This window comes from Neolamprologus brichardi, chromosome 18 (genome assembly GCF_056152115.1).
Source record: "Neolamprologus brichardi isolate AB-2024 chromosome 18, ASM5615211v1, whole genome shotgun sequence".
NCBI classification, from domain to species: Eukaryota; Metazoa; Chordata; class Actinopteri; order Cichliformes; family Cichlidae; genus Neolamprologus; species Neolamprologus brichardi.
In genome coordinates, this window is record NC_142121.1 from 13,314,999 (window position 1) to 13,338,634 (window position 23,636).

General features: G+C 41.7%; 1 protein-coding gene across 3 annotated transcripts; it reads right to left on the reverse strand.

Annotated features, from left to right (window-relative positions):
• Positions 1-918: 918 nt before the first annotated feature.
• Positions 919-23,516, reverse strand: zzz3 (zinc finger, ZZ-type containing 3). Of its 3 annotated transcripts, none has more exons than XM_035908325.2 (12): positions 23,413-23,516; positions 12,165-14,271; positions 8,433-8,571; positions 8,048-8,195; positions 7,833-7,945; positions 7,015-7,086; positions 6,394-6,495; positions 5,894-5,989; positions 5,056-5,205; positions 3,789-3,923; positions 3,280-3,380; positions 919-2,673 (listed from the first exon to the last, which is right to left on the reverse strand). In XM_035908325.2, exons 2-12 carry the CDS (start codon positions 14,204-14,206, stop codon positions 2,529-2,531), a joined length of 3,243 nt encoding a protein of 1,080 aa, XP_035764218.2. In that variant the 5' UTR covers positions 14,207-14,271; positions 23,413-23,516; the 3' UTR covers positions 919-2,528. The 3 variants fall into 3 exon arrangements, with proteins under 3 accessions (XP_035764218.2, XP_087687613.1, XP_087687612.1); XM_087831487.1 differs by lacking the exon at positions 23,413-23,516 and adding an exon at positions 22,966-23,236; XM_087831486.1 differs by lacking the exon at positions 23,413-23,516 and adding an exon at positions 22,312-22,957.
• Positions 23,517-23,636: the final 120 nt, after the last annotated feature.

The following is a 23,636-nucleotide window of genomic DNA, read 5'->3' on the forward strand; positions in this document are numbered from 1 at the left end:
GAGGGGAGGGAAAAAAGAAGCACTTTCACATCTTCCTGACAAACTTGGGTCAGGAAGAACAAAATATCAGCACTGTTGGTTCCAGCAGGTGGAAAGAGGCAGAAAATTAGCTGTCACACAAAGTGCTTCTCTCCCAGTGAAAGGTCACCAGCATGGCTTTATTCTGCAAAAGGACATTTCCTGTGTTTCTTTCTTTCCACAGTGAAATTGCAGAAGAAAGTCTATAGAACACTTGCTTTCACCAAGAAGCACTTAAGATTTAATTGACAGCAATAAAAAATATTTTACAGTTAACATTTTCATTCAGGTTCTCAGAGAGACTCAATTACTCAGCATCAATGACAGGACTGCCTCATTATGGCCAATATTAAAATTGCATCCAACCCCACTTAATGTGACAGTTCTAATCTAGAATTTTAATACACATCATTTTGAGCTTTTATTGCGCTTTTTTCCTTCTTGGGTGATTATCTATCCATCCATATTTTTACTCATAACTTCTTTTCCTCATTTGTTAGAACTGTACTCACCACTTTATAAGCCAGCTAAAATTCAAGCCCTCCTGAGGGTCCCTTTGACTTATCAAAAAGCTCAGGATTCAGGCTAGTTCATCTACTCTTGGTTCTGTGTGATCCCAAGCACAGAAGCCACACCCACCCGGTGTTCAAAACAGCTGTTTCAGAAGAAAGCTGGGTTTAAGGGTGTGTGAGGACTGAACCGTGAATCAACTAAAGCTATTCTAGCAGAGTCAAAATCAATTACTTAGTTCCTAAAAATGATGTGAAGAATTTGCTACCAGTTTGCCAGGATTCAAGGTTTGATATAAAACTGAGAAAAACACAGATTAATGCTGCTGAGCCAAACTCAGGGTGACTTTGATGGCTGATAACAGAGGAAGCACAGATATAGAAAAATGTATTTTCACATACTTTTATTTCCACAGTTCTCCTAGCATTTTTTAACATTATTATTTTATTTTTTTTACATAAGAACAGACTGTTATACACAGATATTGAAGCAGGGCAAAGGGGGTGAGGGAAAGAGACAAAAACCATACAAAATGGTGTCTACTCAAGCACAACAAAATCTATGTGTATAAAATTGTGTGGGTTGTTCCACTGTGGTGCACCAACCACTACCTCAATTATTTATCTTTTTTTAAATAGATTAATAAAAATACAATCTTTTAAATGGACCTTTAAGGTGGACTGCAAAATTAAAGATCTAGAGCCATGATGACTGGATCGATAAAGTAGGACAGTGTGGGTCAACGGAGCCACGCAGGAAGGGAGAAGTTGTGGCCAGGTTAAAGGTCCCTCCCCCCCGCCAAAACAACAGCCTCTTTTTTTTTTTTCTCTTAAAAATGGCACACAGCATCTAGCGCTGGCTACTTTTCACCATACACTTGTACACTCAACATGATCAACAACGGCACACACTGGGGGCGGAAAAAGAAGAAAACAAAAACGCAGTCTTGTGTATTTTCCGTTCATACGCCTGCCTTCGGAAATGTTTGCTCTCCGTGCTGTAGTGCTTCTTGTTAGACATGTTTTAGTGGAGAGAGCAAAGGAAAGGGAAACAGATGAAAGTTTGTTATCTGTGTGTGTTTGAGAGGTGAAGGGGTGTAGAGAGCAGCGTTTGTGTGACAGTGGTCGTGATGGCTCCGTGCTGAAACATGGGAGCTCGATCCGTTTTAACACATACAGATTTGTCTGCAGAACAAAATGTGGATCTGCAGCCTGGAAAACAAAGAAGAAAACAAATGGGAAAAAAAAAAAAAACAAAAACAAAAAAAACACTGGCTTCAACCACAGTGTCTGCTGAACTTCACCTGCAGCGCCCCAGACGTCTGCTGAGGACACCGCGGCTCATAAATACTCAATCTACGGATACCTAGCTAGAACATTTTCACTCTTGCATAACACAGAGACCACATACACGCATAAAACCACCTATGTGTATCTCAGTTGATGACTTCACAGTCCACTATGACGTGCTGGTTGGCCACCCATCACCATTAGGTGGCGCTTCACCAGACTGATCATCAATTCTCCAGTTTTGAAGCAGCACAGGGAGGTAACTGGAGGGCGAGGGGGGGGGAGAAACGGGGATACAGGACAGCCCTGCTGGAGTCACGGAGCTCAGGAATGTCGTGTGCCTTCTAGTTTCTTTTTTTTGTTTATTTTAAAAATAGTGTATCATTTTCAAATCACGGATCCGTTGAATAACCTGGCTGAGGTTGAGCAGGGCTTCCCCCCCCCCCCTTTTTCTTTTTTTTTTCTTTTTCAAATATTTATTGAGGAACCGTCATGGCCACCCTTTGCTCAAGTCAGGGAGGTCAGTTACCAACAGCCCCCCCACCAGCAGCACTGGTCTGCTCTGAGGACCCCGGCTGTCTGCCTGCCTAATGGCCTTCCTGCCTGGCGGCGGGTTAAGCGGTTATCTTGGACTTGAAGGATGGAGCCATGCACAGAGTGGCCTGTGGGATATGTGGAGAGAGCCTGGAGCTAGGGGTGCCTGGGACCCTGTCATCTGTTGGCTGGGAAGTAGTTGGGGTCCAGGTAGTTGTAACCTGTGCTCTGCGGCAGGCAGTAGTCCCGGTCCAGGAAGGTTTCTGCCTGGTACACTGGCTCCAGGTGGTGGTTAGGCTTGTGGGTCTCAGTCTTGAACAAGCTGGAAGATAAGGAAAGGATACTGTAAGAACCACATATAAGCAATTTACCAGCAAGTACATTTACTTTGACATATTGGGTCTCACACTGGAGAATTTTCACTGAGGGCTGTTCCCCCATAGATTTATATAGAACTGGAAGCCTTTTTATAACTGCACTGCCACTGTGGCAGTAGCTATTTAAAGAAATGCACGTTTAAGGCACTTCAGTACTGTCTTTCTTTTTTAGACCCACGAACTACAGCCATCTTGCGTTCCATCTATGGCAACTACACGCCATCAGACAGGCAAATCATTTGTTGTACTATGAGATTAACTTGTAGTGTACAAAAAGGAAAACATGCAAAGTCAATGATGACTGCAAGAACCTAAAAATCTTCTGTGGAAACCCTTAAAAAATGAAACAAAAATGGGGTTCAGTTTAAACTAGCTTTTAGTGGGGGGATGAATGTTATTTAGTGAATGTCATACCACAAACAAATGCAAAAGATCCTGTGGTTTCATTTCCACCATGTTAAATGTGTTAAAGTGTCAGCAATATTTTCATCATGGTGCAAAGCGACCAGCACTGTGTATGACTGTTTGGTAATAAAGGAAGTGGAGCTGACCAGTCGGAGCAGTTGGAGCAGAAGTCAACAGAGTTGTCAGGCGGACAGTCCTGACAGTGCCACCGCACACCCAGGATGGGCTCCATACCACAGACGTCACACTGCACAAAACAAACACAAACATATTCATCGTCCGCAGAACTCACTCCCACAAAAGTATGAACATATTAACACCTTCTCTACACTACAAACTTGTTTCTGAAGGCCTTGGAGTAATTAAAAGAATTATTATTCAACAATGCCAAGTTAAGTTCATTTTAAAGCTTTGCAGCTTAAGGTGGAACTACTTCCAATATTTCACAGCCTCCAGTAGTTCTATTGGGACCTGTTAAAATATAGTTTTTACAGTTTATTTATCGTCTTATGACAACACATTAAAAAATAAATATTTCCTCTGCCGCCAACTTGAATTTTTTTCCACCTCAGGGTGCGACTTAAATGCATAACATTTTGAGGGAACATGTATATGCAGATTCCTGATCTTAATGTCATCACCGCGCAGTCTTTACCTTATAGCCTATGTGCCGGATCTCAGTCTTATCCTCCTGGATCTCCTGGAGCTTCTGTTTTTTCAGACGTTTCAGCTGTAAAAGCTCTTTGTATTCTGGCAAACTTCTCAGCTCCACAGGTACACTCTCTTCATCCTGTTCACACAAACAGGATGTTGTTTGACAGTCATCAGGAAAACCACGTACATAATACTTCCTCAACAACTCCAAGGATCTAATCTAGATGCTTTTTACCCTGCCGACTTATTTACAGCCCGCAGCGATCAGTCTAATTTTAGCTGGACACAAGCAACGTATCAATAAGAGAGTACATACTGTCTTTCAGCCTAAAGAAGAAGAGTGAAAAATATGGTGTCCTTTACAAAGACACAGCTACCTCCAGCTATTTGTATGAAGAAAAGAATAAAGCAAACAAAATGCAGCATTTTATTTTACAACAAAAGCATCACACTTCTATGCTTTGACAAGGAACAGCTTTGTGAGTCCAGTTAGGCTGCCGACGCACTTTCCCTCAGCAGACTTTCAATCTTCCTGCAAACACGACCAAAATAAAAGACAACCTGGTGAAGTGAGAAATTACTGTGACCCTTGCTGGCAACACCTTTTTGACTTTACTCCATACCGGCCGTGTCAGAGGTTTCGTTAACGCGCTGATGGAGACGGCAGCCTGTGTACTCAGCAGGCTGCAGCGACCTGGTTTCACTAAAAGGTTACTGCCATCAAAGGCAAGAGAAAGAAATGTCAGCTCCTGGATAATGGCGAGCACCAGGAGTCGCGCAGTTCAAACAGAACGAAAGGAAAGTCTGGTCAGGTCCCCTGCTCTGATTTAGGCATTTTTAAACAGAACAAGCAGCCGTGATTAGAGTAAAAATCAAGAGCTAAATGCTTCCCTTCATCCAAATGTGCTCAAGTGTAGCTAAAAAGAACAGTCTCTAAAAAAGCATACGCACAAGAGCAGAAGAGGAACACAGGTGCAGTAATTTTATTTAAAATCGCTTTAAATGAACTATTCAGGTATAGAAACAAATTCCCAAAAGCCCGTAACGCATGCTTTTAGCAGTCTTTATCCTACAGGTCACTGCTTACATGAGAAGGAAGAGGGTAAGACTGTACACAGACAGAAAAGAGGAGGAGTCATGAGGTTCATTATGCAGTAACGTGACAAATAAAATGGGAAGAATCAGTGAAAAGATGATAAGTCACAAGAAAGAAAGAAAGACAATAAACCTTTGAAAGAAGAAAAAACACTGAAAGACAAAAGACTGACCGAATCATCAGCCGAAGGGTCCTGAACACTGTTGTAATATGCTGAGCGTTCATCCTCTTCATCCATGTAGACTGGAGGCTCGTAGGAGGTCAGGAAGGTGGACGGCCGGTACAGGTGTTTGTTAAGGTGATGCTGCCGCTTGCTGGATGCCTGGAGAATAAATAGGGTTCGTTAGAGGAGCGTAAACAAGGCAAATATAACTAGCAGTTAACAAATTAAGTATGTTTGTTGTCTCTAAACTACAGGGTTGTGCAATATGAATGAAATTAGTATTATACTATTATAAAACGCATCCCTGGTGGTTACAGCCTTGGTGTGGTAGTTCATTCAAAACTAGATATAATCAAATGTAAACATAATGTCCAATTCAAATGGAAAACAACAGCTGTAACACAAGACAAAGAAAAGCTTTACTAAATGGCAAAAAAAAATGAAGACACAATCTTTGTTGATACTGTCAGCACATCTACAGTGATATCAGCATACGGTGGCTGAAAAGTACCGAGGGACTGCAGCACAGAAGAGATGTTTGAGGCAAACACGAAATGGATGACATTGCATTATTTGTCCACTTGAGAGCAATAAAAAGCTTCGTTTTCAACATCACGTTTTATCACCCTGTTTATATCTTTGCCAGCAGGCACAGAGTTTAATCCAGTCTCCAGCGAGTGCCACACAAACTCCCATTCTTATCATTAAAATACCATTTAACTGAAAGCTGATATGACCACAATGAATTAGTTACCCAGCATAAACTTTAATATTCAAAGGCAAAACCATTACTTTCAATGAGATTACTTATTCAGTATGGCTATAAGGGGGGTAGTAATTGAGTTACCTTTTTAGTGTACATGCACAGGTTGGGTGTTCTTCCAGGCACAGGGATACCAGCTTTTGTCAGTTTGATGAAGTACTTTTGAACCCTACTGGCAACCTGGAAGGTTTTAAAAGGGAGATGGCTCTGTTAATCATTTCCAACTGAGGAGCAGCTGCTTGAAGCAAATGAGCTCTCTCTCTCTCACCAACACACACACACATACACGCGCACACACACACACACGCGCACACACAATATCCAGGTACTTGTAGGGGGTGCAGTTAACATACAAGTCAGCCTGCCTTTTACCACTGACAAGCGTACACTTTTTCAATTTAACAGTTTATTTTTTGCAAATTCAAAGTCACAACAGGACAATAAAAATAAAAGGAAAGATGCTTTTTTGAGCTTCTATGAGATCAAATCTTTCAGTGCATACATCTGCAGATGTGTAAAGAAACCAAATATTCTAAACTAAGCTGCTATAAAATGTATCTTAATTGATTTATTTTCTTCGTCACCTGTTTTGCTGTTCGATTGCCCAACTCATCAGCAATCTTCTGCCATCTTCTAGATTCGACTTCCTCAGGTGGGAATTTTACAAGAAGCTGCTCCAGTTTTTTCTATCAAAACACACAAAACATCAGGTTAAAATTATTGCTTCATTCTTTAATGTTTGATAAATCTAACAGAGGTGTTTTGTTTATTTGGTGGGGCGTTTTTCATTAGAGGGGATAAATGAAAAATACATAGAACTGATCACCTAATCATGGTAAATCTAAATTAAATCTATTCAATTCAATTTTATTTACATAGTGCCAAATCACAACAGCAGACACCTGAGGGTGCTTTATATTTTATGATGAGGTCCTACAATAATACAGAGAAAGCTCCAACAATCGAATAATCCCCTTTGAGCAAGCACTTGGCGACATAAAGTGCATAAATTAAGACGTATTAATAGCGCTGTACCAGTTTTAAACAGGTCTTAAGTATTTATTTTCTGAATTATGTTTGATTTCTATTTTACTTGCAAACATCCAGTTTTATGACGATCAACCTATAACAATCTGAACCACTCTTATGACAAATTGTGGCAGCGTGCTACAGAACATACAAGCTCTTACACTCTTGCTACCTACCTGTTCTTCCACAGTCCACAGCTGGTTAAATGTGTCGGGTTTATTTGGATGACAAATCCTCCCCCTGATCATCTGTCAAAGCACAAAAAGTGGCAGCCATGTTAGAAGACTGACACAAGACAAAAAATAATGGGCACACCACCATTTGAAGAGCTCTTTACATATGAACTGCCTGGCACGCTGAGTCAGTCAGTTTGACAGAGAAAGCCTGGCTGTCAGATGTGACTTGAGATGTGTCATTGGGAGGATGCAGAAAAACACCAACTCTTTTGAGTGACAAACAAAATCCTGTTAGGATTCAGAGAGTGTAGTCTGAGAAATGCTAATGTGTCTGCACAAAATAAACAGGGAGAGCAACAGAAATAATCAAGGAGTTGTTTTCTTAGTGCTAAGTGCTTTGCCACGTCTAATCCCAGCAATCAATTAAAAGTGAAACCTTGCTGCCGATACCATGTGGGAAAACACACACACACGCACGCACACACACAAAACAGAGGCTAAGAATAAGACTTAATCAGAGGAGTGGGGGAGAGGTGTGCTCCTCATGTTTCCATAGATACCATCCTTTGTGCTCACATGCGCTGCATGTTTAACTCTGCCAAGAAGTAAGAATAATGGAGATGAGGTTGGAGGAGGTGTAAAATAACGTGACGATTTGTAGGGTGACCTGCAGGAGATCAGTGACTCACCAGCTCCGACTCTTAGAAACTGATGTCACAGAACCTGCACTAATGATATACTGGGATCTAACTGCAGCTGTGATGGCAGCACCGTGTGAGTGTTGTGCAGAATCTTTTAGTAAGGACACTGAGGTGTACCTGCGTTTGCCTGCCGTTCTCGGGCGCGTCACTTGTGGGTAGAGAGGAGTACATTGTGGAGGATTCACCTTCCTTCTTGGGCTCAATGGGACTTTTTGGTCGAAGAGGCAAACCTGGATAGGGAGAACAGATGTTTCCTTTGACAACAAGAAAGAAAAAAAATGCACATACACTTGATAATCAATCTATTAACAGCTTAAGTCATTCACACGTGCCTTTGTCAAAGATCAACTTTAGCCGCCTGGTTTTCCGTTTCTTGTCGCAGAATTCTCTTTCAAAATCCCCGAGGCCTGAGGTGTACTGCTCCCAGGCAATGTCAGGGAGCTGGACAACATGCTGAGGACACGGCAAGCCTAGATTCACCTGAGGATCGCACAAATCAAGGGCCAAAGTCAAGTTGAATCTTTAGCCTAGTTTTACTGAAGCACATCACAACAGGAGAGGAAAAGACATCCACTATAGTCCCCCCCCCCCCCCCCCCCCCCCAAAAAAAAAAAAAACCTCTACTGGGAATGCTTTATACACTTGAATCTGCTACTTTTCTGCTGTGCACTTCCAGGCTTTGTGCACAGCACTGAGCTGCACCAAAGGCATTGTTACCCGTTTTTGCAGCTGTTCCACAAAGCTGATGGGATCGGCAAGCGCCTCTCTCTGATGGCGCGCCAATGTTTCAAGGTCCAGGATGGCCTGCGTGCGCTGAGCCTCGAGAACTCCAATAGTCTGCAACAGTCTCTGATAACTGACACAGTGGGGAGCAAGGTTAGACAAGAGTAGAAGGAAGACACTGCTTACATTATTTAACCTGACACTTGCAATGCTGCAGTGCATCAAACTTTTAAACCACACACCATGCATAATTCAACAATGTTGCTGAGAACCTAAACAGTTGCACAAAACATGACCCATTTTCAAAAAGTTCCAACCTATTCTGCAAAGAAAATGTAAACGGTATAACTGACTCCATCTATGTGATTATCACCACAGTGGCTGGAGACTATGCATCTTCTTAAACCAGATGCTATAGCAAAAGCCTAACAAGTGTAGAGTTACTGATCTAATGAAGCCCATTAGGGACTCTAACTGCACATCTCTCAGATTTCAGACCAGGTATCAAAACCTGTGCATGACAAACATTTGGGTTTTGAAGCACTTCAGGAGCCATGAGTGACCTTTCCTCTCACACTCTCTGGGGCAATGGGAGAACTGCAAACTGAGCTGTCAATGACTAATTGTGCTAGTGACTCAGAGCCCTTACAGTGCGAGCAGAGCCCCAGGAATTGACAGGAACGTGACAGCATCCTACACAGCTATAACGTAATGCAGGTGCTCAGTGGAGCAGAGTGGATCAATCTCTACTAACACAACATGAATGAAAATCAATGCACAGGACACAATTTCTACGACAGAAGTCAGCTTTGTTTAAAGTTGTGTTGGGCTTCTTGGCTTGTACAGCATCCACTTGATCTATGCATCGATGAAAATTCAGTCTGTCTATGCATTAGTGGCACCAAAACTACTTTCTGTGATACTGAGCGACTGTGATTCAATGTATTAAAAAAAAAGAAAAGAAAAAGAAAAAAAAAAATCTGCAAAAGAAAGCAGTGAGAAGATCCATTTTGAGGGAGACTTGGCTCTGCTTCTCACCACTCTGGACACTCTCCAAGTGTCCAGAGACAAGTCTGGTGTTCCATTGCCACCTACTGGGCCCGAGGTCCACTGACAAACATCACTGCCAAAGAAAAGCTGGCCTGTACAATATTGGTGCAATGTTAATGTCTGATAATTGAGAACAGGGATCTACTTAATATGTTTAGGACAGAGACATTCGTCAAAATCCGCAAAACTGGTGCAAATATAAGATGTATGAATCAAATTTGTGCCAATTCTCCATGTTCAGCAACTCCAAAGTGCCTCGTCATGCCTTCCTAAAAATGACTCCTGGCTGCATTGATCGGAGGCTTTGAAATTCTCTTTACTCAGCACAACCAAACCTTGGCATGGCACCGAAACTTGATCAAATTATCAGGTAACACAAGAGCAGTGAAATCTTATTCTTAGCCACTATCCGAATATGAAACATTTACGGATATTAAATTTTCAAAGACAAAAGAACCCCAGCAGATTATGTCTCAAGTCCTCCTCTACCCCTCCTCCTCCTCCTGTGAAGATGTACAGCAAATCAGACGACCTGCCACAGCGCAGTTAGCAGAGCCTGACTGAGCGCGGCATGGGATGTGTCCACCAACATAAACATCTCATCTTTCAGGACAAATAACCAAAAAAAAAAGAAAACCACAAACAAAGATCAACACTGAGAAATCCTTTCTCTAAGAAACAGCTCAACGTACCGAGAGAAGAGATGACAAGAAGCAATCAGCATAGTAATTTTACAATCTCCTCGGGCTTTGGAAGAGTGACAAGTGGCAGTTAATTCACACAATAACAGTCCCAGATTGGAGGTGGAAATTAACTGCTGAAACATGGGAAACCTAAACAATAAGGCGGGAGCTATAGTTAGACGCTCCCGCAATTACTGGTGGACATATTTAAGCATTCTGTCTGCGAGTTGGTGGTGCAAAAACCCACGAGCTTCAACAGTAGTTCAGCTTGTAAGCTTGAAAGCAGACTTGTAATCTGCTTTCCAAAAAGACTGCTCAATGTTTTCTTTTCATTATGTTTACAATGTATTGTTTGTTTGTTTTTTTAAACTCTCTCCATTCTAACGTGTGATGCAACCAGGATCTTCACACAGACTTCTGTGGGTGTATTCATCTTTATTGCACTATAGTACAATTTCTGAGCTGTTTGTCACTGACTATGTTTGGCCCTTTTGCACTCAGAGGCTCCTCTTTGGTGTTTCCATACATTACTGCAGTACAAAATCTACTTTTGAAGGCTTATCTATGCAATGTTTATATGTATTTTGTACATATCTTGTGTAAGAGTGATAAAAACCTCAAGCCAGAAATAGGTGAGATACAGTGCCCTGCTATATTCTTATACATTTCATACAGACTTGAACGAGCTCCTCTATGGTTGAACAGGGCCTACATTGTGAATACTGCTGAGAATCGGGACTAGGGCTGGGCCATATCATACAGTTCATGGTAATACCGGTATAATGTTGGGCAACGATAAGAAAATGAAATATCGCGATAGAATATGGGTAAAACGCACATGCGCTTTGCCTTTGTTTTGATACGCACATGGTGGAAAAAGCATGGCGGCGACGCAGAATGAGAAGGGCGAAAGCGGATCGTTGAATGAAACGGATGAACCAGAATTGGTTTGTAAAAATGCTGCAACTTCACTGGTGTGGAACTGGTTGGGCTTTCGTCCGTCAGATACACAACAAAGCACTATTTTTGGTAGAGCATGCTAGCGGGCCGTCGTTATTACCGTGTTTTTTGGAAAATACGGCACACTTAAAATGAATCCTTTGATTTTTCTGAAAATCGACAGTGCCCCTTATAATCCCATGTGCCTTATGTATGAATTCTGGTTGTGTTCACAGACCTCGAAACAATTTTATATGGTACACGGCGCTCGAAAATCTGTCAAATGTTTTAGTACGACTTTGCTAAGCTACGAACGCGCACTGCTTGATGGATTGTCGGAGCATTACGGTTATCATAGTCAGGAGCCTCGCGGAGTGATACGTACTGTGCCGTACTGTGGTATTGTGTGTGTATGACCTCTTTTTAAGTTTTGTGGCTATTATACATGGTTATGCTGAAGATATGTCGGCCAATTTCCACTGGAAATGCCTTTTGGATAAACTGTCAGCAAGGAATTTGCATTTGCACTGTTACATTTTTATATAACTTTAATGCACATAAAAAAACAGCTGCTTGTTTAAGTGAAAATACATTGATGGGGTTTTTTTTGCACTAATAAAGTTGTGGAGTTGTAAAGTATTTTGTCTCGTGTCAATTATATCGCCAGTTATATTGTTATCGCAAATTTTCAAATGTATATTGTGATAAATATTTTTGGTCATATTGCCCTGCTCTAATCGGGACCATTTTTATTCGTTTAGCCTTTTTACCTAACTGTTCTTTATTTATTTTTTTGTTTGTTTGTTTGTTTGTTTTTTGATGAGTACAAAGCATATTTGTAATTCAAGATATATAGTAACCACCCTGCTCTTTTTTTGACTGTTAATTCACATCATGGTGAAGCATTAAAAACATTAGAATAATCTTGGAAAAGAAAAACCCTCAGTACTTCAAATGCATCGCTGGTTGATCAAAAATATATTGATAAACATTTGCAAGAGCTACATCAACAACAGATTAAGAGAGCATAATCCACAGGGGAGCTCCCACATACTCTTTGTTGTGTTTAAGAGCCAAGTGGTCCGACTCGAAGTAATACACGTCTGGCTCCTCTTCTTCCTCTTCCTCCTCCTCCTCCTCCTCCTCCGCAGCCTGGCTTTGTGTCAACTCCTTGCTGTGTTTGGCCTCTTTCCCCTCTATAAATCCACCATCCTCACCACCTGCCCTGTCCCCAGGATCCCCAGACACCGGCTCCTCATTGGAGTGGCCAATAGAGTCTGAGGGAGCTGGCTCCTCCACCATAGGGCAGTCCTCCTCCTCCAGCCCAACCACCACCTCCCCCTCTTCCCTCAAGGGACCATTGTCTCTGGGAGGAGAGCTGGGCTTAGAGGAGCAAGCTTTGCCACTGGACACAGCCCTTCTGGGTGAAGTCCGCCGAGTGTATCTGTGTTCGTAGAGCTCTGTGAAAGAGGTGGATGTGCTGGAAATAGAAGGGTTGCACTCTGGCTCTGTGGGGGAAGGGGGTGTTGTTAGTGGGGATGTGGTTTCTCCTGAGTTGCTGCTGTTGTTGTTGTGGATTGGAATACAGTTCATATTAGTGGTGGAAAAGGAGGTGGAGGCAACAGATTCCTGCACTGGTGTCAGCAGCCGTCCATTCGTGTCGCTCTCGCTATCCATCACCTGCTCCTCATGAGCCAGACAGAACGAGTCACCTACTACGTCAACCTCCATCTCCTCCACTTCCTGCTCCTTGGCCACTATCAACTCAGGGACAGAATCATCCAGAACACCCTCAGATGTTGGTGCAGATGAGGATGGCAATTCTCCTGAGCCAGAAACCTCCATATGCCCAGGGACAGAGTTTCTACAAGGCACAGCGGGATCAGGGGATGAGGGAGTCCCTGTCTGACTGCCGTTGAGCAGTGACGAGAAATTAACATCAGGGGTGGGATTTGAACTAGACTTTTCACCAAGCGTGTTTGATTCCTCTGTGTTATTTTCTCTGAGTCCATTAGAAGCTTTGTGGGCATTTGGGAACTGAGAGGCCCCATCACACTCCACATGACCATCCTCTGCATCGTCCCCTGTGAGCTCACCTTCCTGTTTACTGAGGATAGGTGAGGCAGGAACTGTGTTAGCAAAGTTCTGGCTGGGTAATTCCTCACAACTGTTGTCCTTGCTAAGCTCTGGGACTGAGTCAGGACTTTCAGGTTTCACAAGCTCAGGGTCCTTCTCCTGTCCCTGAGACTCTCCAGAGCGAGAGCATCGCTTGGCCCTTTTAATTTGAGGAGAGGCATCCCGCGCCCCGTTCCCTCCATCACAGTTCTCTGACTTTTCAGGGCTAATGTCTTTTTCTAAACATGACTGGCCTCGCTTCCTGGAACTGGTCCATTGATCGGCCTCTACCAAAGAAGCATCAGAGTGAGTTACATTTCCCTGCAACAAGGCCTGTTGTTGGCCATCATGCGAATAAGTGTCCGGTGTCTCATCATGCTTTGTCTCCTGTTTAGCATCCTGCTTTGACTCCTGCTTAACGTCTTGGTTTGACTCCTGTTTTCTCTCGTTTTTTGATTCCGGCTTGACGTCCTGTTTGGTGACCTGCTTCGACTCCGGCTTGACGTCCTGTTTGGCGACCTGCTTTGACTCCGGCTTGGTATCCTGTCTGGGAATCTGCTTCGACTCCGGCTTGACATCCTGTGTGACGTCCTGCTTCGACTCCGGCTTGGTGTCCTGTTTATTGTCCTGCTTCGACTCCGGCTTGGTGTCCTGTTTATTGTCCTGCTTCGACTCCGGCTTGACGTCCTGTGTGACGTCCTGCTTCGACTCCGGCTTGGTGTCCTGTTTGTTGTCCTGCTTCGACTCCTGCTTGGCGTCAAGCTTCGATTCCTGCTTGGTGTCCTGCTTGTTGTCCTGCTTCGACTCCTGCTTGTTGTCCTGCTTCTTCTTGGGCGAACGGGCCCTTGGCAGTGGAGACACTGAGGTCTCCTCTGGCTGGGCGATGCTGCGGTTCCTGAGGGTTCGACCACAAAAGTTCTCATCCAATCCATTGAGCCCCACTGATGACCTTGTGACGCGCGAGGAACGGGATGCGGCCATACTATGGCGAGTGCCTACAGTCTCCTCATCTTGGTGCTCTCTCCTCTGCAGCCAAATGCGGGCACCTGCAAGATACACATGGAGAAACTTGCACTTAAATGTCAATATAACAACTGAAAGCTATAAACATATGCAGCTCACTGTTGCATTAACATCACAGTTTTCAGTTTGACTGGTTTCACTGGACTTGCATGCTAAAAATGAATGCATGAACAGTACCCTGTGGTGTTTCAAACAGAAGCATGTACCAGAAGGCCTTTGTTAAATACCACTCGGGTCATTGCTCACACCAGAGGGGTATTGATTTATTCTGTCATTGTAGCTAAGCAACACCTTCTGTCCACAGGCAAATCTAGATGTCTTATACCAGGTCAGTACACAGGGAATAAATTCAAAAGGGGGGGAGATCTTACACTCGCACAAGGAAACAATCATGTCAGATGTTCCTTTGTGCCTAAATGATCAATCAGTCTGTACACACGCCTCAAATGGCACAGCTTTGAGGCTCATCTGTATGTGACTACAGCTCAGCAAGCATTTTAAGATATGAAAAGACCACAAGCACAGAAACAAGGCGTTTAAAAAAACAAAGCCATCACACAGATTATTACAGAATGTCTGTTACAGCAAGGGAATATGTATTTCCTCCTTGCAGGCATTTCTGTTTTTGTCACAAGTAAAATAAATGTAGTTTAAAGGTTGACTGATTTCTGACACTATAATTCTCACATCCAATTCAACAGAGATAGCACTGCAGACACTGTTTTGTCATCATACACTGCAGGCCATTTATCTCTTCATAACAGGTGTGCCAACAGGCTGCTATCCTTCCAAAACCTATCACAACATACAAAAATTAAAATCCTCTGGGAACAAACATTCTACATATAAACCATCATCTGCATATAAATGGAAAGCCATTTTGTGCCTTTTAAAAATAGAGTAAAGGGGGGATGAGATATAGGGAGAAAAGCAGAGGTCAAAGTATTCATCCCTGTGGTACCCCACATGAAACTAAAGCTGAGGATGATCTGAAATCCAAAGGACTTGCACAAAAAGTTCTCTCAACCAGGTAAGACCTAAACCACTGAAAAGCAGTACCACGAATACATAGTTCATAGTACTGTTAGTAGCTAGTTATTACACATGTAATATTACACATCAGGCAAAGTGTCTTCCTAAAGTCTACCCATATTTTTTCTCCATATACAAGAAAAAGTCTCAAATCATCTTAATATTTCTCTTCACCTCTCTCTGATGTGATCCATTTGTGAGGGTGATGGCTGACCCGCACTATATTGAAAATACAATAGCAACTCATCTGCAACTAAATGGTAAATGAGCTGGTTCTTATACAGTGCTTTTCTACTCTACTTGAGCACTCAAAGCGCTTATACACCCAGTTACGCACATTTGTACAAGCACTTTTTCTACGTAAAAGTGGGGTTTATTAATCTAACATTCAGCCCCTGAGTATCTGGTGACTGCAATGAAAAAAATCTTTTTGCTGTCGGACTGCAAGTAGCTGCGGCAACCAACTGGTCACCCAGAGACTGAACCTCAACCTCTAGGCAATCCCTTATGGCTGCAAGTCGATTACAAAGGTAACCCATCTCCAAACAAATTGTCGTCTGACTCTCACTGACTGCAATCACTCTCAAACAGACTACAGTGCAGACACGGAAAACTGGAGACCCGACAGCCAAGTATTCATTCCTGTCATCCTTCTCTCAAGTTCACCACCTGGTGCACATGGATAGTTGGTGCATTATAATGTAAATTACCAAATTTCACATGGACCCTAGCAGACTGTCATACAGTTCATAAATACAGACAGATTGCCAACACATTGCAATCAGTCTGAGTCAGTCTGCACTGATGGGCAAAACTTAACTGGTTATAGTCTGATAGTATCCCTATATAAAAGCAAGACTGCCAATCACCGATATCATTTTGCAGTTAAATTGCCATCCCACAGCAACTATGTCACAATTTGTAGAGGTATTTATTAACGCGTTTTAAATCTATGAGATTCTGGATGATTTTTAATGTGAATTTCTCTGTATATAGATGGCAACGGATTTGCTATTTTCACCAATTTATAACAGTGAACTGTTGTATTGTCTCAAACAGATTTCATGTAAATGCTAACTTGACCCAATTGGTTTGCAAACTTATAGCAGACCAAATCCATCTTGTTGCTCTTTTATCATTTTGATTGACTAAAGTTGCTTCGAAGACGGCAATCAACTGTGAGTGGTTGCAGACGTCATCATCACCTTTGAAGCAATTCCACGGCAGCAAGATCAGAAGTTCATTGCACACAGCTGCAATAATTTTAGTCATGCTGCAGTCTCCAACCACTGTTTTTTCACAGGTGATTGCAACATGAGGAGGGAAAAGGAGAAACTAGTGCCACTATTAGGGAGTTAGAAAAATAATGGTTGAGTCGAGCCTGATGTTATATTAAACATAAAGAATGAATACCAGCCTCTTCCTCAGGCAGGACATCGTTTTAATTTAACACTGACATCAGCAGAGACCCGAAGCCAAAGCATCGCTATTAAATCAGTAATACAAAAAACTGGATCACTGCAGCTCTAATAAATTCACACATATAGACAGCTAGTTCTTGTTTCTCTCAGCATTATTTTTTTTTATGCAGCATATTGCATAAAGATCACGGAAACAAATTAATAAAATTTCTCTCTCATATATATAACAAAAGTCATGGAAGCATTGAAAAAAAAAAACGAAGGAGCTTTCAAATTGTAATTACAAAAACAGTTTACACTAGATTAAGTTGTCTTTCAAAGTTATTAAAACAAAATAAGTCAATTAACTCAACAATCAACAACTTAAAAAAAACAAATACATAAATACCTTACTCTAAGTACAAAGTATTAATAATCAAGTTATAATTGCCCACAGAAAAATGCAGCTAATGAAAGGGAGATTGTAAAGTTCCTGCTCCAGTTAGAAGACTTGCTGCTGACACATCCTCTGCATCATGGTCCAACTAATAAATCTAACCACAAGGACAATAAAAACACAACATGTTAGAGGTCATATTAAAGTGACATTCAGCAAGGTATGATCTCACTAGATGTCCTTTTATAGATGATGAGAAACAGTAGTAGCCATATATCTTAGGGACAAATTGCATCAATTAGCGCCATGGACTAGGTGCTCATTTACATTAATTCCCAATACATCAAACTGTGAGCCAACCTCCGTCAAAACTGATTTAAAAGCTCCTTGTCTCCCATACTCGGACAGTCCCTCCCTTTTCCCGCACTGTGCTAACACAGCACCATCAAAGCCACAGAGGCTACTCTGGCTACAAATACATTTTGATAATACTCCTTCAGGGAGCTAACAATAGTCACCTGAAATGAACACTACCACATGCACATATTACTCACACTCTGCTAAAGAGCCCAGCTGAGAAAACTAATGTGATTTGCCCATGCATAAAATAAAAGAGAAAGAAAAGCAGAAAACGGGGAGCCGGAGGAGCAGGAGGAGCAGGTTTTTTTTCAGACAGAGCGCTCACCCTTTGACTTAACATGACAAAACTAATTAAGCCGGCTCATCTGACCTGCTCCCAAAAACTAGGAAAGCTAATCACTACATCAAAAATAATTAGTGCTACAGCTGGGCTGAATAACTTTATAAAACATTTGATCACACTTCCACGTTCCTAATAATTAACACGTTCCTGGCTTAACTCACAGGACCTATCTTAATGGTTAATATTAAGTTCAATGTTGCATTCAGGTACCAGATTTCACAGTTATTAAATTAAAGTCGTCATTACATTGTAAATCTGACTAGCCTGGCCAACATCAGGTTCAAACTACAGTCAGACATGCCTAGCAGAAGTGCAATGACTGGAATGTTATAAAATCAAGTGACTTGCGTATTTTCCCATCCCGGCTATTACCGAGTGGGTACAGACGAAGGCGTTCTAGAGTAACAAACATTAAACATCCTCAGTGACATGACTCTCCTTGGCTGTGGAGCCTGTAGTTAGCAGGCATTAAACTACTCGCCACAACAGTGATTTCCTAAAGTATAAACACTGTGCAAGTTAAAGTGTGTTTATTTTATTTAAAAGGGACATTAACATGAGCAAATGAGACACATTTAGACGGCTTGTTCCATTTCCATCTGCAGTACCCAGCAGGCTAACTGCATTTAGAGAGAGCAAACAAAAACAAACAGAAAAGAGCAAGAATTATTTGAATGTTAAAAGATGTTACCATATGACATATTCAACGAACATTAAAGATTATTTACAAAACAGCACAGACAGAAAACAACACGAACATGATTACTGAACCAGAGGCGGTGTCACCGTTACAATGACACCACTTCTTATTATGACAGCATTTTTGATTATCCAGGAAACAGCGATTTATAAAAAGTATGTTGTCAGTTCTGTGGGTATAGTATTCCAGGTATGTGCTGCTCCATAAGAGAAAACAGTTTGCCCAGAAACACTTTCTCAAAAAATACAAAAACAGTTTAGATCAGTAATTGCAAAAACTAGCAAATATAAATAGATTTAAAGGAGACAGAAATTTACAGATTGTTTATGTTGCAGGGTTCAACATAACTAATGGCTCTATGGCCTGGGGCCAGTAACTATATCTGATTAGTCAGCTGCTGGTCCATTTGAGTGTTTCCATCACAGCAAAATGGATGAAGCAAACATTCGATTGTCCATCTTTTTTTTCTTAATGTCAGTATTTTCACCTTATAGTCTAAAACAGTGGCTTTCAAACATTTTATGACCAAGTCACACCAAAAGGCAAGCCTTCATACCATCTGTACTATCTTCCAGTTGTCTTTTAAGTTGTATACTGTCAGATGACAGCATTCTGGATAACACATTTTCAGCATCTGCAACTACAAGACACCTATGATTTAGATCATTCCTTTTTAGTGTGAAAAGCACCATGCATTACAATATAGTTGACACAAAATCCCAAGGCACACCTGGATTTGCCTCAAGGCAAACTAATTGGGAGTAGGGCTGGGCCATATTATACCGTTCACGGTAATACCGGTATAATGTTGGCAACGATAAGAAAGTGAAATATCATGATAGAATATGGGTAAAACGCGCATCCGCAGTGCCTTTGTTATCATAAGCACATGGCGGAAAAAGCATGGCAGCGAATGAGAAGGGCGAAAGCGGATTGTTGAATAAAAACGGATGAACCAGAACTGGTTTGTAAAAATGCTGCAACTTCACTGGTGTGGAACTGGTTTAGCTTTTGTCCGTCAGATACACAACAAAGCACTATTTTTTGTAGAGCATGCTAGTGGACCGTCGTTATTACCGTGTTTTTTGGAAAATACGGCACACTTAAATTCAATCCTTTGATTTTCTGAAAATCGACAGTGCCTCTTATAATCCTGTGTGCCTTATGTTTGAATTCTGGTTGTGTTTACAGACCTCGAAACGATTTTATGTACACGGCGCTCGAAAATCTGTAAAATGTTTTAGTACGACTTTGTGAAGCAAGCTGTGAAGCCGCACTGCTTGATGGATTGTCGGAGCATTACGGCTATCGTAGGCAGGAGCCTCGCGGAGTGATATGTACTGTGCATCAACATAATATTACCGTATTGTGTGTGTATAACCTCCTTAAGTTTTGTGGATGTTATACATGGTTATGCTGAGGATATGTCGGCCAGTTTCCACTGAAAATGCCTTTTGGTTAAACTGTCAGCAAGGAATTTGCATTTGCACTGTTACATTTTTATATAACTTTAATGCACATAAAAAACCGCTGCTTGTTTAAGTGAAAATACATTGATGGATTTTTTTTGCACTAATAAAATTGCGGCGTTGTAAAGTATTTTGTCTCGTGTCAATTATATCGTCGGTTATATCGTTATCGCAAATTTTCAAATGTATATCGTGATAAATATTTTTGGTCATATTGCCCTGCTCTAATTGGGAGTCACTGATATAAAAGTGTAATATTAAAGGAAGCATATGAAGCTATTAAAAGAATACAGAGCTTGTTAGTGCCACAGGAAAACACTGAAGGTGGCTACGACTGTGAAGCAGTCGTGAAGCTGAACCTTCACACACTTGCAACTAAAAATAGAATTGTGCACAAGCTAAAATGCATTTCAAGGTTAAAATTATATAAGGTTCATTCCAAAAAGTGCTTCTTTTTTCAGTAAAAAGGTTGACGAAAACAGTCATTATAACACAGGTGTAAATTATGGTGGAGCTGCAGCTTCTACACACACCCCAAGAAGCAAATGGACTTTGTTTGCTTCTGTGGTGGAGCCTATACCTCCTAACATTTGTTTTAGAGGTTTTGTTAGCACCTACCCAAAACAGAAATCTATAGATTCTGCAATATTTTATAAATTAAGCTACTCAGCCATATATAAAAATATTAAAGCGTAAAATGTCTGTCGTTCCCCAGGGTACATCACTGTGTTAACTTTTGCTGCAAACCAAACCTGCTTGGAAGCAGATTTTGATGGAGATTACAAATGAGCGTGTGTAAAATCGCCACATACTGACAAATAAATCCTACAGAAAATAGGATCACCACTCATGGAAGAAACCTGAGACCGCAGGGTAAAGATAGTCTGAGGGTCTTAAGTTTTTCAAGAGCCCTGATAAGAATCAATAAGAAATATAAGTTACCAGAATCAACTTTAGTCATGCTTTTTTCCTCATTGCGACAACTGTTAAATGATTCTATTGTTCTATAAGTCTTAATTATATAATCCTGATATAGAACACCAACTTGTACTTATTAACCTTAAAAAAAATCTGAGAAGGATGAGCCTACTTTGAATTTATGTTATTTATTTTGTACTTGCTCTTAAACAATTAAACACCACAGAGACTGCAGCTGTAAAAATAAGGCTATAACTTTCCTGCTTTCCTTAACGTTCCTTTCCTGCATGTCTAAAATAAGAATTTAATGGAATATGCAGTAATCTGTCAGAACCTCACGTGTTAATGACATAGCCACAATGCTGATGTGTCTATTAACTTACACGGTTACCATTTTTCCAACTTTCCTTCCATGCTTCAATTAGGCTAGACTTTATTAATATAAAAATCAGTGGCTGTGCTGACAGCAGACCAGTCCGTGTTTGCAGCTGGTCAGACGCTGCTGCCGCCGCCGTATCTTTCATGTGAATACACACATGGCTAGACTGGGAAACCTCGAGTCGACTGATCAACTTAATAATCGATTTTATCTGACTTCTTAGCCTGATTGTCTAGGAAAGCAAACTCTTTTATAGGATGCTTCGAGCTTTTATACCCACCTTTTTTTACCCACCTGAAAAAAAAAAATATTTTTTTGGTGATAAACCACTCTGTGACTAAACTGCTCATAAGTCATGCCAGCATTACAGCCATTATATCAGACTAAGAGTCACAAGAAGACACTGTTTTGGTTCATTTGCATTTTCTCTCTCTAGTATATGAGAGAGTAGACTCAAGGATACATGCTTGGGATTCATGTTTGCTTCCTATATAAACATTTGACTGTGATGTATTCTTCTCCATGAAATAAGATGTATTAATCTCTTGATCTTTCTAGAAACACACCAGCCATTAAACCCACAGCTGCCAATTTACCACAGTAAGGTGTGACAGTGTTATTTACAGTACTAACACCATATTGCAATGTACAGTCACCGATCTTGACACGCCGAGATCAATTTGTACTCACAGATATCCAGAGCATAAGCAAAGATTTTGAGTGTGAAAGACATTGTATGTAATTAGAGGACCCATGTGTTACTGTACTCAAATCAACCCACTTCCTGCCCCTCTCTAAAGCGCTTGTTTGGTTGTAGAGTTATGTTAACACGTGGTGTTTTTGCCTGCACTGTCTTGACAGATGTCTCATTTGCCATCACATAAAGAAGCACTGCTTTCACTAAGATAGCAAGCCTGTAAACTCCCAAAACTGTGCACTAATAATAAACACGCAACTCACAAGCAAAGTCAACTGTTAGCAAACCAGCTAATCTAAAAGTGGGTAACAGAGTTTGGCATGATGCATGTGTTTTCCGATAAATAAACGAGCTCTGTGCCATTTTACCGTCATGCTGGGCTCATCGTCTCCGCTGCCGACCTGAAGTTCAGCACTTCCACTGGGCCTACTGGCAACCAAACATCCGCGAAGTGGTGCTGGTGCACATTCCGATGAGAATCGCTCAAATCCCTACATCTCAGCTAAATCAACTGCCGCGAGCTCCAAGCCCACGAAGTTGGGAGGCACGAGGATGCTGTTTAAACTGACGACGAGACTGGACGGGGGCGCAGCAACAGCAGCAGCACGTGCCAGCCGGCTGAGTTGAAGACTAGTTTTTGCAGCAAAAAAAAGTTCACGATTAAAACTCACGACCACACGTCTGGACAGAAACAACCCAGTTATTTCACAGGGAGATTGCGAATGAGCTAAACGTTAGCATGCTCCAACTTCCAAGCAGACCTCAGTTGACCTAGCATGCCGTTTAGCGGGCTAACCATACAAAACTAACTTACCGTTAGCTCTCGGGGGTTAATTAAAAAAAAATATATATATATATTAACACTTGAGACACCAAGCCGCAGACTGTGGCACCAGCAGAATTAAATTATAAATTATACACGCTCCCTGTGACACTCAACGGACAAGTGTGCTGCAGTCTAACGGAACATTTTCCCCTCTTTCTGTTGTGCTCGACTAGTTAGCCAAGTTGGCTAACGTTACCTGTGCTAGTTCTCCCGTTAAGAGAAGAATCGTGGCGATTCCTGATGAAGCCCCTCTATTACTGACACCTAGCACATGCTAGCTAGCGCGACATCAGACAGGGGCGTTAAAGCCACAAATAAGACAGCACGTAGATGGAAGAAATCGCCGCTAACACGTTTTCGCCGAGGTTTATATGTCCAGCACTGAGAAGTAGCATGATTAGCAACCAAGCACTTGGTAACCAGCTAGCAGCCGAGGCTAGCCGCAGCAACCTGGCATTAGCTCGCCGAGCTAGCTGATTGTTCCGCGCATAACTTTGCCGATGTATTTGTGTACTGCTAGCAATGGCGGTCACACACATTTTGAGTGGGCTAATAAATTCAGGTTCTGTCGTTTGCTCCACCACAAGCAACGAACTGGAGGCACACTTCTAAACAGCTTTTGTAGCTTAAGAATTACACATACCTCACTTCCGTAAATTTGCTGCACGCTCGGCCGCAGCCATGTTTTCAATCCAGTCAACTAGTCGGGGTGTGTGAGCAGCAAGCGCTCTCTCGTCAAAATGCAACACTATCCTGTACATTTTTAGAGTGCCTCTCACTCTGCAACATTTCCTAATTTATGGCTTATTGACACTTTAAGGAGAAACAACATGCAGTTTAAGAGTGACACAATTAAAGAGTGGGCAC

Coding starts and splice junctions, on each gene's coding strand:
- zzz3 (XM_035908325.2), bottom strand. CDS start 14,206: ATGGCCGCATCCCGTTCCTCGCGCGTCACAAGGTCATCAGTGGGGCTC. Junction 7,946..8,047: donor AAAGTTGATCTTTGACAAAG/GCACGTGTGAAT, acceptor CTCCCTATCCAG/GTTTGCCTCTTCGACCAAAA. Junction 6,496..7,014: donor TGTGGACTGTGGAAGAACAG/GTAGGTAGCAAG, acceptor GTGTTTTGATAG/AAAAAACTGGAGCAGCTTCT.